Genomic DNA, 19,230 nt, shown 5'->3' on the forward strand with positions numbered 1-19,230 from the left:
GATGTGTTGTGGCTATAGAGAAATTAAATATATCCACCATTTCCGAAATATCATTAAACAACAACATACCTCTTGTCATGCTATGCTTTGCTAAAAGATCTGTTATGCCGTGCGGTATTAAATTAAATTGTGGTATTGGTTAAAATCAAAAGATCTTCCATTTTTCTTGCTAGATACCTATATTAAAAATGAATTATTTATGTGAAACATATTTTGAATATAAACACTATTTATACTATGTGACAAAAATGACTGCGTGGCAAGGCGGGAGGACGCTCTACCACGGAACGACGCGTCATTCGGCCAGCCTCGACACTCGTCGGCTCTTTCCGCCCGGCCGAAAAACTCTCAGCCGTGTATTTTCTTCTATTCTCTGAAATTGGCAATGGATTTATTCTAGATAATTTGTAATATATTATGTGTGTATATTTTTAAATAATAATTGTTTTCTTACCAAAAATATAAGGACTCCCTTCCATAAAAATCAATTTCGATGTATCACGTCTGCGAGACGTCCCGTGACGACTATTTTTATTCTTATGTTTCCTGGGACAATAGGAAGATAATATAATATACTATACAAGATTCCATATATTAACATTATTTACTATCATTACAAAGTATAGAATTCTCATAATACCAAGACTTGGTCGATAGCTCTCATAAAAGAAAATAATGACAATACTTTCGTTCCGCGTGTCATGTTGTGAAAGTAAAAAACAAACCGTTCAGATCGCGGTGGTTCACTTCACAACAATAAAAAATTCAAAATGGATTTTCAACGAATTTCGTGCAGATTTCTGTTTTACAAAACTTTCGCGCGTGCTGTCAAAATCAAGTTGCGCAAAATTTCTACCAGATGGCGTTGGTGAACTTACCAGACGTTATGCGGGAAGGAGCCATTCCACTTCGAACTCCAACTAAAACGAAAAAAAAATTAAATATAATTTTACTGTGCGATATTGACTTTCGCATTAACGAAATTTATTTTAAAACATACAGGGTATCCGGGAGGTGATTTTACATGATGGTAGAAGTAGAAAAGAAAAATAAAAAAATTCAAATTCCTATGTATATTTTCCAGTAGATAAATATTTATGCCTAAAAAAATATTCATTTTCCCATACAAAAAATCCAACTTTTTAATCTAAAAACTACATCAAAATATTGTAATTTCTAAAGAAGTTATCTGGCTTTTTTACTTCACGTAGAATCACTCCTAAGTTAAAACAATTTACCCCCCGACACACCGTATAACCGTATCAAGATAAACAAGACTATGACCGATAAAATATACGTGTATTTATATATCTGTAGGTATTAACACACAGAATAACAGCAGGGTATGTATGAGACAATGTTTGAATGTGAATGAAGCTAGGAGTGTGTGCTAAGACCGAGTCGACGTCCATCTTCTATTCCTACTCTTGTGAGGAAACGGTGTTGTGGTTAGATAGTTTGTTACATAAAGAAATACCATTATGAATATTACGATTACCTAGTGCGAACAAACTCATTCAACGAGACATGGATAAGCATTTTTGTGAAAAAAAATAAATTTTGTCCTTAAACTAAAAATGTACATTGTGGTAAAAAATAACAACTGTGGGCATAAAAACGTACTAATTAATATAAGAACCACGATTAATTTGTAACATTGAAACTCTTTTGAAGAAGAATCTCAAAAAGAATCCCAAGGAATACCGAGAAAACTAGTATATTTTTTTAATCAAAACATTAGTTCGCTAAAATAAAAGTTCTCCGATACGGTGTTAGTTTGCTTCACTTTTTGTTACTTTTTTATGGATTTTTTTACTTATACATTTTTATTTACTTATGGAAGGTGATACATTGTCCTACCGCTGCGTCTCCATACATAATTGAAATAAAATATTAAATAAATTGTTAATCGTCCTTTTCACAACGAAAATAAAGTGGATAAGGCTCAGAACAATCCTGTCTTAGTAAAAATATATTTGCCTAATTGTTGGTAGGTATTATAATGGCTTCAAAAGCGTATAAACGGTAAAAGTAAGTGATAAGAGAATACAACCAGTTAGGATACCCGAGTGAAAACACGGCAAGTGATTCAAACACTCGGGTAAGTTCATGTCAGGGGTTACAATTTAACAATAGAATAGATATGCACGCCTATGAATGCGAATGAAACAACAAAAATGGTGTCAAGACAGAGTTTACCCTCTTTATCTAACCCTGCGGGGTAACGGGGCAACGTCACATTTGACAGTTTACCATGTTTCGTAAAGTTTGCTTATGACTACCATTCTAAATACGCACAATTTTTTGAAATAACACTTTGGTTCCACCTAATTGCAATAAAAAACGACTATTTGAGTTGTTGGAAATAGAAAATAGTACATTTTAATAGATATTTGGTTAAAATCAAAATCAATATGGCGGCTATCTGGGATGATGATACACCGATAACCTTTAATGAATAATAAAATTTGTTTAAAGCCATTTATTTTATCTTTTTTAAAAATAAACCCAAACCAAGCACCTAAGAAAATATAAATTTTCTAAATAGGTTTTAAGGTTCTTGGTTTGGGTTTCTTAAAAAAGAACATTTTTTTGGTGATTGTGCGTACTATATTAGTAAAATTTTACCCTATGTTTATTATTTTTTGTTTGTAAATACATTATTTTCCACGTCCGATTAGTGGTGGTTGGGTTTTTTCTGTGTAACTCTACACATTCGTGTAGGAATTCTCTCGGTACAATTTTATTGTTCTGGCAAAATTTGACAGATTCGTAATCAGCTGCGTGCGTTCTGAGATTACGGCTCATGTAAACACATTCCCACTCATCGCATTCAAAATAACCTGAACCGTTTCAGTCAACATGTGAATCGTTTTCAAATTCAAATTCGCAATAATTATTATTTGCAATAACGGCCGCAGTTTTGTTTCAGTCGCTTTGTGATTTTGTGAATTTCCAGCGTGCGAGTGATGTCACCCTTTGTGTTTGTTTTTAGTTTCGGTTGAGCTTAAAACGCAATTTGGTTTATTCATCGAGATGGAGGAAGTCAGACAGCTAGTTCAGGATGAGGGGAGAGATGCCAAGAATATCGTGGCTTTCCACGTCTCCGTAGATCCTCCAGGTAAGTCCAAAAACATAAATTGCACGACAGACGAACAATGTTTTGAATATACCTGACACCGTATCAAATAAAACTAACTTATTCATGATACAAATTCAATATAGTGTCTTCTTTGCCGTGAAAAACATTAAATAATAACATAAACAAACATATTTTTAAGTGTGGTTAACTTGATTGACGTATCTAATGCGAACATTAAAAAAATTAATGTTCCGAACAACACGTAGGTGTACAAAATAAGACAATTTTTATTTATGATATGGAAATTTTGAATTCAGTTTTCGAAACGGTTGCATGCTCGTTCGTTTATTTCCTTTTAAATAATACTTTGTTGTCAATAACAAAAATAATAATAATATCAACTGTCAAAATGAAACATGTCGCGATGTCTGTAGGTTGCGTTTTGCGGGGTTTGTTGTAAAATCAGTTGGTTATTGATGAAATTTGACGATATAATATAGGTCTGTGAGTGCATTGGCGTGTGTTTGGTGTATTTAGAGTGAATAATTGATTAATTCTGTGGCCTTTGTGGTATAGGGAAGGTTCAGGGTCAATTGACCAACAACAGGTTGACTAATAAGGCAATCCTCTCACAATACTGGCAGATATCTGCATGCCCATATTTGCAGGTAACTCTATACAAACACTATCGGTTTTAACTAAAATCGTCATGATTCAACCTTCTCCAAATAATAATGAAAACAACCTCTTTTCGTTTAGATGGCCTGATGCAATATTTCTTCCATTTTGCCATTTTATTGTTTGATAACATCAAACCATCATCTTTTTGATCTTCCCCTTGCTTTTCTTCTCTCAATCTTCTCTTAGATATATAAATTAGCAGGTTTACATTGTGGATCTTGCATTATGTAACCCATAAATAATTTTTAATAATTTCCTTGTTGTATTTTGGTTGTTTTACTATAAATCATTCTGACTGTCCTAACAAACAATGTATGTTGTGCAAATTGGTAACTTTTCATTAAAATTTCTAAAGCTTTCTGTCTACATTTATACTGTTTTTGATATTTTCCAAAAATCACATAAAAAATTTATACATATAATGACAACTTTAAACAGTTCAGTTATCTATTACACAACCGACATTGTTAGTCGCAATCAACATATAGATATTATAATACATCAATGGCCGTAATCTTTATGTCCAGTACATAATATTCTTATTTTTAGGAAATGTTTCCCTATACACATTGCATAAATAATATGCATTATTAAAATTGTGAATATTTGTTATCTCTGTTTTTGTTTTACCTTAGAAGAGCCACCACCTGGTAGGGTGATGTTGTGAGGCAGGTTAGGGGAAGGGCTGTAGGAATGGATTTGTTAATGCGAGTCTTCACATAGTGGCTGGGATTATATGAGGGAGAAAATACAGATACCGTAGCTCGTTCCACATGCATGCAAATTCAATGCGAATGCATATTTATCAGCAGGAGTTTATCTTTCCACAGACGAAGGTTCTCCACAAGTCATCCAGTCTTCCATTCCATAATTTACCCTGTTATTTCATTTCTCCATCACATGTTGGGAAGTGGAAATTAACCCACTTCTGCAGATAGACACGTTGTCAATTGCAATGCATTTTATCAAATTTTGGTGGCAATCATGCATGCACACATTTCTCTGAAATTGGATGACATTTCAGCAGTTAATATGAAATAAATGTCTGTCCTACCTAGGGAATGCAATCCCGGTATACCGGGATCCCGAAATACCGAGATCCCGCAGACATTTAGCGGGACTAATCTCGATCGAAAATTTTGCGGGATCCCGCTGGACTGGCGAGATTACAGAGAAGCGCAGCTCATACGTGTTACTCTGCGCACGATAATATGAGAAACCTTGAGGTTTTGATAAAGAAGGAAATGAATTACTTCGAGTCCGGTGGATTAAAAGGCACATACCTTCAATTCACTTACAATGCGCTATTTGCAATGACTATTGTGCCAACCAGCGTGGAAGCTGAACGACCTTTTTCAGCCGCTGGCTACCTTGTGTCCAATATCAGAAGCCGTTTATCAGATGACACAATTAATACTTTAACTTTTTTACGAAGCTATTTCAAAAATAATGTTTAATTAAACTTATGATGCTCATTGTACAAGAATATTGTTTATCGTTTGAACGTTATTATTTAAATTTAAGTTTCAGTTTCAGTGCCGGCAATCCGGGCGTTTATTTTATTTTCATTTGTGTACATAGATTTCTTTTACCCACCTCACTAGACAAAGTCTGTTCCGAGGCGGGTATGTTATGTAAATTTATTTCTTATCTTATTCTTTGCCAATTTATGACTTAAACTTTACCTATGTCTAACTAAAGGTATACCTATTAATAAATCATTTAAAATGTCCCAAAGAACTTGTTTTATTATAGTTATAAATTTAAATCTCTAAAAACAAGATCGAGGTCTTTATTATACGATTGATTAGATATCTAAGTCCACTCTGCTGGATCCCGCAAATACCTGGATCCAGCGGGACTAAGATTATTCAGTCCCGCAAATACCTGGATTGACATTTTCTTGCGGGATTGCATTCCCTAGTCCTACCCAATCGGGATTTTGCTTAGTTGTTAGCGTGGTTGATTCCAGTCCCTGGGGAGGAAGCATCAGTCCTCAGTCAAACCACAAACAAAATAAAAACATATATTTTTAAACAAATCTATTAATAAAAACAGATGTATAAAAAAACTTTATTTTTTACTTGTTGTGTTTTTAAATAGTTAAATAAATACTTATTTCAAAGCTCCATAGTGCTTGATGAAAATAACTCTGCAAGCTGAAAATTGTTTTGTTGACGAATAAATTTCATTTTGCTTGTGATGATAATTTTTGTTGCATCACTCACATATGTTTCTGCTTCATAGTAATTATTATACAATCTTATTAACATTCCCATTGTATTTTTATCTTTATTGTTTCCTGAACCAATTTTTATTTATATTTAGAAATCAAGGCTTACTGCATTCACGGGATTTAAATAATCTTGCTTAGAAACCAAACGACTCTTGAAAATTATTGAATTTTCTATAAGTAATTAATGCAGCATTTCACGACTTTAAAAAAAAAATGTTCTTGTCTAGTGAAAATTTCCTGTTAGACTGAGCAGTGTCTACACCAGTATGTTCCTACCGCTAAGAACTCTGTTGTAACCTCTCTTTCTGATACATTGCTTTGCTTACTGGAAAGATGAAGAGGTTACAACGGAACTATGAATGGTACTCCTTTATCAGAATGTTTATTTATGCAAATAGTAGTTTGTTTACTTAGCTATATTTATTTGCTTAGAGTGACTGTAAATACAGTTGCGATAATGTGAAGAGTACACTAACGTATATCTTGTTGTGATAATAATTTCACCTGTACATTTTATAATTTGTTTGTATCTTATTTATACTTTTGCACCTTCTTGCAGAATTTGAGATACTTAGCATTGCATTATCGTGGGACTACTATTCAGAATCGAAATGGCCGGTAAAAAATATCACCATGCGGTGAAGGTTCTTCACATGGGGACAGTGGGGATAATCCCCACTCTTGCTAGATGCTTTGTCTTCAACAAAATAAATGAATTCTTTAAACAAAATTAATGTAAAAATTTATCTTTAATCATTTTCACGCTTGAATTTTGATGAGACACCAAGGCAACTGGTGACTGCTCCGCGCTATGTCGTGGAGCTTACTAGCAACTAGTGGGGCAAATCGATAGTCAAGAGTCCTTTGATGCATTTCTCTGTGCGCAGAAATTAATGCGTACATGGGAGATTCCTGAAAGTGTTTGGGTACATTCCTTGAATTTCTTTCTCGCTCCTAGTCAATTTGAGAAACTGCGCATGCCCACTTGTATGTTGATTCCATGCAGCTTGGGAAAAGCATTAAATCCTCTCGTGACGAATATTATTGGATTGTCTGTTTTACATGGTTCAAGAAAGTTACGTAGTTTTGGGCGGGGATCGAGCGCGTTCGAATTAACTGAAAAATATTGCATGGTTTTTAATATACTATAATATTTTTAATTGCACCTGCAGAGATTTTAATGTATTCTGTGTTTAGACATCTGATATATTATCGAAATATTATATATTATCTTCTATATTTATATAAAAAGGCGATCCCCGCCATTGAAGAAGTTAGTACTCGAACTGCCACTTTTACCAAGAGCCCTAGATATGGTATTCCTTAAGAATGGCTCTATACAGGGTGTATCGGCAAGTACCCGACAAACTTTAACCAGCTATTCCTCAGCACATTTGGAGTAAAAAATGTTATGGGCGCTTTGCTGTCCGGTAATATTTTTTTTCCATTAAAAACAAAATAAATAAAAAATCCACACTCCGTCACTGTCATTTGCATTGTTTCTCGTGTACAACAGCTGTTATTAGCAAGTGTGTCAAAAAGTGTCCTCGCTCTTTCGTACACACTAAATAATAATAGTTAAAAATGAGACGAATGGTGCCGTGCCATTTCGTTGTGATTGTAAAAGCGCGCCAACGTAGGTACGCACGTACATTATTCAATGAAACTCGAACAAAATATTGCCAGATGGGTTTTCAAACTTTGACAAAGGATAAAACATTGGTGACATGTGGTGAAAATATGAATAGTAAATTTTTTATTAAAAAAAATGTTACCGGACAGCAAAGTGCCCATAACATTTTTTACTCCAAATGTGCTAAGGAATAGCTGGTTAAAGTTTGTTTCGGGTACGTGCCGATACACCCTGTATAAATCAAGCCAATATCGACCCGAATTTCCCAATTCTTAAGAAGTACTCAAAAATATAAATTAACAAATCTATTGTTAAAAAATAACTATGACAATAATTTTTTTTTAATACATCTAAATTAACCCACTTCCTGACCTCCGATCGAGCTGAAACTCGGCAAATAGATTCAATGTCGATGACAATGCATTCTATCAACTTTTGGTGGAAATCGCGTATACATATGCATTTCTTTGAAATTGGATGTCGTTACAGTATTTAGTATCCAAAATAAATCTCAATCCTACCCAATTAGGATTGGGCTCAGTTGTTAGATAGGTTGACTACTGTACCTGAGGAGGAATGTTCAATCCTTAGTTAAGGCAATGCACTACGTCGTGTAATATTTTAAATTGAGCCGCTATCAATAACAACCCTTACGTAGATGGCGATAAGGTTTAAATTCCCGCTTAACACCATCCGCCTGTTTTGATTTATGCAAGAAAAAAACATGACCAAAAAGTGCCTTTTATTTTATTTTGTGGATGTTCAGGCATAAATATTTAATTTTTTTTCGATCATTTTATAAATAACTTTTGCCACATTATACAATAAAATCATAACCGAAAATGGGTTCGTAAGTAGGAGATTTTTAACTTTAAAGCAGTTTTCATAGGTCTTATACATTATTTTTTCTGGGCTTATAAAAAGACTTATCTAAAAAATACTCGATTATTTCAAAGGCCAAGATGTATTCTACTCGCAGTATTTATTTAAAGCATCTGAAACATTTCTTGATGACCAAATTTTCAAACCAAAAACACATGATTTTTCATTACTACGTATGGCATCGCCTTAAACCATAAAAAATAATGTATTTTGTATTAATAAAAATAGACATTATATTAAAATTTTAAAAGCGATTTTTTATTATTTAATTTTCCCCAAATGCGGAGTTAATACAAATTACAAATAAACATTTTGAATATCAATAACTACCTATAATTGAGTGCAATGTTTGCTTACAATATATTTTATATTTCCATCATAACAACATTATCGTTTATTATTTCTAGTTTCATGTTTTTTCTAATAAACTAACGCCGCTGCCATCTGTTGACAGTTTTTGCCAACGTCCCAGTGACCCAATCTTTAGTTTGAAAAGTTGTTTTATGAGATCCATACTTGTGATTTTGCTCTCTGTTTTTCTGTTTATATTTGCTAACTCAATAAATATTCTGATCTCAAAACTATTTAGGGAAGCCCGTGGTATTTGTAAAATGCTAATTTCACACAAAAAGTTTTATTTATTTGATCTTTTGTTCGGTTATCTGTGCCAGATGTAGGTGTGGTGAGTCCATATAAGGTTTATGGGATGTAAATACCTTATAATATAACCTCATATTGCCATTGGATACAAATTTATTATGCTTTTAAATTATTATGTGACTTTCTTGGACGCCATATCTTTTACAATATTTTATGATTTTTAAATTGCCCATCCTGTCCCGTGTTTGGTTATTATTTATCTGGCATTTGTGACGACAGCTTTTAACTTTCCATTAAATAGTTTACCATAGTGTAAATAACTGCCTACAACATTAGTAAACAAATTTTATTTGTTTGAATTTCAAAGACTTATTTTCCGGCCTACCCTTTTAGCTCTGTTTTTGTGAAAAATCACACCAAACTTGCCTTACGGCTTGATATACTTGACTCTGCAGTTGCAAAAAATTGTAAGATTTAAAAAATAGTGTGTTCATTCACTAGTTCCCAAAAACTACGCTGAATAAGACTCTTCCACTCTTAGCCATTATTGAAATAACACTTCCTTTCTACTCAATTAGTACAAGAAAAAACTATTTACATTGGGGCAGATGGAAAATTTTCACAAATTAGGTTCTTAGTTTGGGTTATTTAAATAATTTGTGCATATTTAGATTGAAACGGAACCCTCCAGCAAACATTACATCATACCAACAACATCAAATATGGCATCAAAACTGGTAAAAACCTGGGAAATTTTTAGGTTATTAGGTTCTTAGATTGGGTTATTTAAATAATATGTGCATTTTTAGATTTAGCACAAATTAGGTTATTAGGTTCTTAGTTTGGGTTTCTTTAAATAATTTGTGCATATTTAGATTGAAACGGAACCCTCCAGTAAACATTACATCATACCAACAACATCAAACATGGCATCAAAACTGGTAAAAACCTGGGAAACTTTTAGGTTAATAGGTTCTTAGATTGGGTTATTTAAATAATATGTGCATTTTTAGATTTAGCACAAATTAGGTTATTAGGTTCTTAGTTTGGGTTTCTTTAAATAATTTGTGCATATTTAGATTGAAACGGAACCCTCCAGTAAACATTACATCATACCAACAACATCAAACATGGCATCAAAACTGGTAAAAACCTGGGTAACTTTTAGGTTATTAGGTTCTTAGTATTGGTTATTTAAATAATATGTGCATTTTTAGATTTAGCACAAATTAGGTTATTAGGTTCTTAGTTTGGCTTATTTAAATAATTTGTGCATATTTAGATTGAAACTGAACCCTCCAGTAAACATTACATCATACCAACAACATCAAACATGGCATCAAAACTGGTAAAAACCTGGGTAATTTTTAGGTTATTAGGTTCTTAGTTTGGGTTGTTTAAATAACTTGTTCATATTTAGATTGAAACGGAACCCTCCAGCAAACATTACATCATTCCAACAAGATCAAACATGGCATCGAAACTGGTAAAAACCTGGGTAATTTTTAGGTTATTAGGTTCTTAGTTTGGGTTGTTTAAATAATTTGTGCATATTTAGATTGAAACGGAACCCTCCAGTAAACATCTCATCATTCCAACAAGATCAAACATGGCATCAAAACTGGTAAAAACCTGGGTAACTTTTAGGTTATTAGGTTCTTAGTTTGGGTTATTTAAATAATTTGTGCATATTTAGATTGAAACGGAACCCTCCAGCAAACATTACATCATTTCAACAAGATCAAACATGGCATCAAAACTGGTAAAAACTTGAGAATTTTTCATATAATAAAGAATGTAACACTAGTAGTGCCTTCCATACAAATTAGAATGCAAACCAATGATCCATTTAGCCCGACCGCCCGGTGTTTCGTCTCACTTAGGGTCAAAACACACTGAGCGTATCTTAAGCAGCTCATTTTACGTCGAGTTACTCATATACATCGTCACAAATTCTCCTGCGCGGCCTCACCATGCGTATTATACCTTGTTACGCCGAGTGTAATAAGGCCAAGAAGTCAAGCACGCATCTTGCTTCAAATTTGAATGAACACGCAGAAGCTGCTCAGAATTCTCACGGGCTGCTTTTTATGCAACTTAATATATATTTGGCATATTTTCAGCGGCTACAGCCATACTTTGCGACGCGTATCTTGCGTAGTGTACGTTGTAAGATACGCTTAGGACGGGTTGTTTCGGAGAATTTGAACATTTCATCAAATTTCAACGTTCATTTTCAAGTTCTGCGAAAGATTTTTTCAAGTTCTGTTTTTATTTCAGTTTTGTCAAGCAACTAGCCTACAATGATATAATAACAGAACTTGAATAGGACTTTCACAGAACCCGTAAATGAACATTGAAATTTGATGAATTATTCAAATTCTCCGAAACAACCCGTCCTTAGTGTGTTTTGAACTTGAAACTCGCCTGAGACCGTTGATCTCCATCCCATTTGAATTTCGAAAACACAGTTTTGGATTAAAATATAGGCCCCGATTGGGCTTATATCTGGATCATGCTCATAAAGCACTTTTTGTGTTTTTATTTACTCTATGGAAATTTTTATTTTTATTTTAATGCATTTTTCCATCTCCCCTGATGTAAATAGATTGTTGCGGAATTTTAGAATTTTACCAAATATTTTATGTTGATTTTTAAGGTAAAATTGATCTTACTTCAGGCTCACGGATGTGCCCCCAACACGTTTTTATTGATTTATCTCTTCAGTGTTTTAATCCTATATAATTTATTATCTCTATTGAAACTTTCAGAAAGAAGAATAAGCACAGATTTAATACTGTTACAAAGAATGCTACATTTTAAAATTGACTGTCCCGAATTACTTCAATGTATCAATATCCATGTTCCCAAAAAATCATGCCGACATTTCTTACCTTTTTACTTCAATAACACCAGGATACTAGCTTACCAAAATTCTCCGATTCCGAGACTTCACAATCTCCGAAATAAATATTCTGATCTGGTTGATATATTTCATTTGAAAACTAATCAGTATAAATGTTGTATATTCTATCACTTTTATTCTTCTAGACACAAATAGACCTATGTACCCATATAACTTCTCCGCTTCTACTATTTTGTTTTGTTGAATCTTTTAAATTCAATTATATGCGTGAGGATTCATTTTTGCCATTATAATTACATTCTTCTTTATTGTATTAATTTTTAAGTGTTTACTCTGATACAAAATGCTTGTATTTTTTTTTTTAAAAAAAGCTCACCAGGACGTGTAATAAATAAATAAATAAATCCTAATTCTACTAATTCCCTTTCCATTCCATTAATATATTTTTTTTTACCCCATTCACACATAAAATTCACGTGATATTACCATTTAACATGCTAACCGCCATGTAAAAAGGTTGGGCAATACCATGAATCCATAGCATTTGCCACAATAAAACTCTGAAAAAGATAGCCAGTGGGTGGCTATTTATTATAACAATAATATTTTACCTAAACCTACACAATAATACAGCAAACCTATACCTTCGTCTTAAATACTACATATTATTTGCACCTACATATTACATACAAGTACAAAACAATAATACCAAACGCAATAATTCTGGATGTAGGTGTAGCAACTTATACAATAATTTATTGTATCTTTGAGTGGGTGGCCTGAAGTGAACTGTAGGGAGTTATTCAAACAAATATGAACTGTTGATCTGAGTGAATCTGTTGCACGTTCAAAGACTTTCTGTAAGTTTTCTCTTTTCTTGATTGATTTTTGATTTTGTCTTTGTTTTAACTCATTATTCTGTTTATCTTTACTGTTGTTTTTGTAGATGTTAGATGGAAGATAGTCTGTAAGGTAAATGTCTTCCATGAGAGGTTATGTAAGCATTTTTTTTGTTGTCACTTGAGTCATGGCTTCATGCCCAAATATGTACAAGGAACTAGGTTTGGCTTCATTGAATGATACTTTTTATGTAATTTATATTTCTCTGTTTAATTAAAATCAAATTGAACATTTGTTTGGAAATTCAAGGGCTTAGTGTCTTCTCTAAATAGTATCAAACAAAGTTCCTATCCGCGTCTGTGTGTTATTCTAATCTATGCAACGGATTTTGATAAGGTTTTCACTATCATTTAGAGAATTTCTTCCGGAAGGTTTATATATATAATACATGCATATTATATTTATTGAAAGTAGAGAAAAGTTGAGCAATGCTGTGTACTTGTCAGCTGGTTTTATCATAAAATAGGCAGAGATATAGGTTCTTACTCATTTATTTTAACTGTCGTTTTTGTAAATTTTAAACATACGGTTAGTATGTAAGGTAAATCACTTCCATGATAGGTTACGTTATTTGTTTATTATGGTCACTGGCTGAGTTGGCATCGCGTGTATGTCCCACAGTGTCAGTTCAATTCTTCAGCTGGCTAAGTCATTCATCACAACATTTTTCGCTTACTGTGGTGGTCGCAGGAGATTTTAAAATATTGTCATGTTATTCGTAAACCCTGGAACATTTGTTTTTCTTTTAAAAAAATTATGTTAAGTTAATTTTCCTGTCATTACTCAAGTCATGGTAAAATTGCATGCCCAAGTATGTACAAGAAACTAGGTTTAGCTTTGTAGCGATGCTACGAGGTATATCTAGAACACTCCAAACGCAATGCGAAACGGTCGGCTTTCCTATGTTCCTACCAACGGCCTACGAGTATGTGCCGCTGAGAGAACTACCTACGTCAACACGTTGCGATTGTGACCAGGTAGATTTCGCGCATGACCGCGCATCGGGTCTAGACAATCACCTAGGCATAATTCCAGCGCCATCGAAACTACCAGAAGTATCCAGACTGAGCGAGTTGTCTCCAGTTTACCAGCGGTATCGCGTAGTTACTACCGCCGTCGGCTGTACTACATAAATAGGCCCGACGCAGCGAGCAGTCAGTCAGTCATTAGTCGTTCAACAATTTGCAAGTCTCGCGAGTGACAACCTGCGCACAGGACGATACACCCGGCTTTGAACGGCTCATCGATTGACTCCAATGGGATCATCACAGCGCCCTGGTTCCAGCACATCTGACCAGCGCTACATCCACACACCTAGACTCCGCGGCATTCTTGCCGGTCTATGTATCTCCCGCACAACCGCCGACCAGGTACACCACACCTTCGGCTACCCTGTTCAGCACTGGAGCACCCGAAAGACCCACGGTCTTCACCAGTTCTTGACACGTTCACGAGTCCGGTCACCAGCAAGCGGCGTCGACTCTTTAAGGCCCGCGCATTGACCAACACCTCACCGCCTGCATCCGGAGTCTTCATCATTGGTCCTGAAGTCATCTCATTTACGGCATCCTGACTCAATAAAAGCACTGTGACCTTCACAACCTCTTTCATTGTGTCTCCTCACCAGATCCCCAAAGCTTCATTGAATGATAATTTTTATGATGCTTTTGATTTTCTTCCTTCGGGAACATTTTGCTTTGGCAATTGATATTACTTGGGTTTAGCATCGCAGAGCCCATCTTTTATCATAAATTAGGCGGAGATATAGGTTCTGGTAACCTTTTAAGATCACTGACCACGCAATATACAAATATTTTTTTTGCAATAATGCTTTGATTCTACTTGATTACTATAAAAGCCGACGGATGTATTTACGTCCGGGAAATGGAAAATGCTGCATTCAAGTTTCATTTTTTTATTATTCAAAGTTAAACAATTTAATGAGATTTGACAGTTCAGCAATGCATATTCAAAATTGCCAGATATATTATTTTGACTTTTATTTGTACCAGTTTGCAAAAACTCTAGCAAACATTATTAGTAAATAATACAAAATTTAATGTTCCATCGAATTACAAAGCAGGATGTTGGCTTCAAGTGTAATTGATCAGTTCCGCTAAATACAGTAATTTATTGCATCATATGTATGACAAAAAATAACCTCATTCATAATCTGTTTTAAATTCTATCTGCTTGTAGTGAATTTTAACAGTACGATATTGGTAGCTAAAAATAAAAATGAATTGATGCACATACAATTTTACTAAAATTAACTGTTTTATTTATTCATCAAATACGTTTTCAAAGTATTAAGACTTTTCCCTTCTAATTCTAGTTCTCTGATATGTTTGTCTGGGTAGTTTTCCCAAGTCTGCTGTCACCATACAGTTACCTATGTTTAGGACTCCCGTTTTAGTAAGACCTTTCCCTTCTAATTCTCTGATATCTTTGTCTGGGTAGTTTGCCTTGGTTTGCTATGTTTAGAACTCCCATCTTCCAATTTTCATCCATCCTTCTTGCTAGTTGTCCTGCCCAGAAGAACGTTCCAGTTTAATAAATCTTTGTCGCAAGTGATTGAAATATCATCCACTTTCTGTTCTAGGAAACAAAGTGTGCCGAAAGCCACCCCGGGCTCCCCTGTCTCCCATGTCCGACTCGCCGCTGTACCACATGACCACGGATCAGCGCAAGGGGGACGCCATGAAGGACAAGGGCAAGGCTTGCGCGCGCGTGCGCTCCGCCTCCACTGGCCGCGATAAGCGTTCCGAGCTGCAAGCGCGCTACTGGGGACTGCTGTTCGGGAACTTGCAACGCGCCGTGAGTATACTCTTATAGAGTTGTAGAAGTTGCTTTGGTGTTATGCTGTGGTTAACCAAATTCTTTTTGCTCACTTCTGTAAATGAGATGTGGTAGTGAGTATTCTAATAAAATAGCACGACTGCTGTATTTGATAGTCTTAATTAACCTACCTCCAGAGTGTGTAACTTCATAGTCTTACGAATAATACCAGTTAAACTCTGTCTGACCGTTCATGTAGTTCAAAAAATCTTTGTTTGTTTTCCAGATTGGTGAAATCTATAACACGGTGGAGAATCACGAGAACATGTCTGAATGCCAGGAGGTAATCCTCGTTCTCGAGAACTACACTCGAGACTTCAAATCTCTCTGCGAGTGGTTCCGGCTCAAGTGGGACTACGACAACACTCCGTCCCCCAACAGGCCTCTCAGCCTCGCCTGGGAAGTCCGCAAAACTAGTCCAGCCAAACCGGAACTTAGAAAAACCAGATCTTGTAAGAGTTCACCGTCTGTTTCTGGTAAAAACAGCCCATGTCTCTCCGGAAAGAACAGCCCGTGCTCTTCTACCGGGAAAGTAAGCCCAAACCTCACATCGCACAAAATCTCTCCCAGCTCTTCTGGAAAGATCAGCCCAAGAACTATGGCAGGTTGCCTCAGTCCTAAGCAGAAAGCTGACATCACTAATGCCTTCTTTAGCAAAGTTGAAAAGATCATTGAAGGACAAGTTGCCAATAGTGTAAGCAAAAGTGAAGATGATTTGAGAGCTGGAGGTGACGCAAACACTATCAGGACAGAAGAGGAACAGATTGTGGATGAACACGGAGACTCGTCAAAACAGGATGTTCTTTCAAGAAAAACTCTGAGTGTCCCTGGTACACCAGAAAAATTACCTAAAGTTGAGATTGGAACTGCAACAGAATTCCCATCTTTACCCACGCCCAGGAAAGCTATCGTTATCAGAAAGAATTCAAGTAAAAATGTTCTGAGTAGCGAAAGCAACGCTGGAAACAGTACTGAAATTGTTCAAAAGTTGAATGATAAACCCAAGGCTGTGATTAAAAAAAGTACTGATGCTAAAAAACCTGCTTTGCCCGCACATGTCAAACATACTACTGATATTCTAGATGCTTTAGAAAATGAACACTTAAATGTCGCCAAGTCTATCAAGATGTCTGAAGATACTGTTGTTATTGTTAAGAATATTGATACAATTCCCGAATCTGTTCATCAAATGAACGCTAAAAATATAGAAATTACTGCTTCTGTAAATGATCCAGCTGTTGTTAAAGTAGATATGAAATCTGCCGAGTATGATGAACAAATCCCAGAAATTGTTCATATGAAAAATGACAGACAGGAGGAAGCCACTGATGAAAATGCAAAAATTTCAAATGATTCTGATAATCCTATTGCGCTTGTTTCAAAGCCGGCTTATTCTCAAGCTGCCTCTAAACCAAAACCTGCCATTACCACAGTCCCTGCCGGAAGACACCCCTTTACTGAGTCCAAACCAAATACCTTGGTTACCTCGAGTTCTGCCGGTAGTGTACCCACAAAGCATGTAGCAGCTACTAACAAACCCCATGTTAAAATTACCGTCAATGACAGCAAGATGATGAGAAGTAAAACTATTGCTGAAATCAAACAAGGGCCTTGCAGAAAGATTGAAGCAAAACCAGTTAATGTCAATAGGAATAATGTTAAACAGGTCCCTAATCGCAATGTCGGAAGTTACCCCTTCAATCTGACCGTCGGCCGGGGCAAACTGTTTGAAGGAAACACAACCCGTGTCACTAGTAACCTCAGCAGAGTAGAAATGACCAAACCCAAAGTGGCCAACAATATACTTAGACCTAACAATTTACCGATCAAAAAAGAAACACCCGTTACCAAGAGCACCACTGACAAAAGTGACAAACCTAATTCTTTGACAAACGGTTTTAAGAATGATGTCAAACCATACTTTAATTTCTTGCAGCCGTCTCCTTTCCCTTGCTCTGACGCCATGTACAGTTCTTCCGAGACTATTGTAAACTCGAGGCACGAGCTATCACACGTCGAATCCAATGAGAGTATAAGAACTCTGTGTCCTGACGGGGAAAGCCATATGTACAATGGGAGTTTTGCAGGTTCTGTTGAAGTTTTGAATATCATCGATGGCAATGGAGGTCTTATCAACCAAGGTGGCAATGATGGCTGGCTAACAGTCAAATCTAGAAGATTGAATAAAAATAGTCAGGCTAAGAAATCTAGCTCCCACTGGGCAAATAGGTACCATCAACCATCAGCAACTGCCAGTCTCCCAACACTCAACATGATTGAATCACCCAAAGAAGGAAAGTCAAAGATAAGCGATTTTGTCAAACTCGCTATCACAGTTGAAAATAATTCATCCAACAAAGATTACGCCGGCAAGAAGAAAAGCGAAGCATCAAAACAAAAGAAGAAACCAGAAAACAAAAAGAATGCCGAATTAAAAGGCAACTCTAACATGCTGAGACAGAAGTCAGATATTACAGGAATGAAGTCTAAAGGTGCTAAGGAGTCCATGAAGTATATTACTAAATGCATCTCACCGAAAGATCTTCAATTCATCGATGCAAAGTATTCTGAAAAGATTTTTGACGATTCAGATTATTTGCCGAGATCAAAGAAATTCAAAGGGAAGTATACAAAAATGCATTTCTCTTCGGAAGATTTGAGCGAGTGCAAATTACCCTCGGAGGAAAATGTTGGACGGATTACCGTTGTTGCAAAGAAAACCGTTTTCAAAATGCCCGATTTTGATTCTTCTCCCAAGATCAAAACAACAGTTCATTTATCACTGGAAAGCTTGAATAGTGATAGTTGCACTTCCACATCTCTAGAACACATAACAGCCATGAATGAGAAATTGACTTTGAGTGAAATAAGCATAGACGCGGACTTAAAGTTGCTGAAAAGTTCTGAAGTTTACGATGGGGATAATGACGAGGCAAAAGATACCGTTTCGGATAATTTGGACACGGAGGCAAATGAGATTGAGATGATGACCAATCAGATTGAGGAAAATGAGAGGAAGATGGACCTAGCGCTGGATTGGCAGTCTGAAGAAGACCAGAGGAAGCTGTCTGAGGAAGAAGAACTACTGAACCAGCAGATCCAGGAGTTGCAGCAGGGGTCGGACTTCGATATGGACACTGAGACGGATGATACTGAGGTAAAAATTCATTCATCCAGATCTGTTGTATCCTTTTTCTCATATACAAGTATTTATGTAACAGTAAATGGGGTTGTAATGGATATCTCAACAGTAGACCATACCATGATATTTTTACTTACTGAAAATATGAATTATATCACATTGTTGTATGCTCTAACATACGCAAACTAATATATAATTTAATATTTGTTGCTAACAACTGAAGATGTGAACCGATAGAAATGTGTTGTGGGTGTGTCTGTGCATCTGAAGTTAGGCCAGTTTTATCTTATTTTGGGTGAACTTTGTTCATCGCATAATTCTCGATACCACTTAGAAATTACTCGCTTTTTAATAAAATTTTTTCAGACAA

At 35.5% G+C, this 19,230-nt stretch overlaps 1 protein-coding gene across 2 annotated transcripts in view; it reads left to right on the forward strand.

The window, feature by feature from the left end:
* The first annotated feature begins 2,764 nt into the window (after positions 1 to 2,764).
* ssp3 (SCAPER domain-containing protein short spindle 3) overlaps positions 2,765 to 19,230 on the forward strand; it is a 169,173-nt gene continuing 152,707 nt past the window's right edge. Inside the window, exons 1-3 of one of the 2 annotated variants that reach the window (XM_089646332.1) lie at positions 2,765 to 3,121; positions 15,483 to 15,697; positions 15,945 to 18,875. In XM_089646332.1, coding sequence (XP_089502458.1) covers positions 3,037 to 3,121; positions 15,483 to 15,697; positions 15,945 to 18,875 — 3,231 coding nt within the window. In that variant the 5' untranslated portion in view covers positions 2,765 to 3,036. Of the gene's footprint in view, positions 3,122 to 12,771; positions 12,841 to 15,482; positions 15,698 to 15,944; positions 18,876 to 19,230 lie in introns of those variants that run through there. The other variant, XM_089646333.1, reaches the window with a different exon arrangement.

Source organism: Hesperophylax consimilis, chromosome 24, assembly GCF_061612785.1.
Source record: "Hesperophylax consimilis isolate HC1 chromosome 24, BYU_Hcon_1.0, whole genome shotgun sequence".
Taxonomy (NCBI): domain Eukaryota; kingdom Metazoa; phylum Arthropoda; class Insecta; order Trichoptera; family Limnephilidae; genus Hesperophylax; species Hesperophylax consimilis.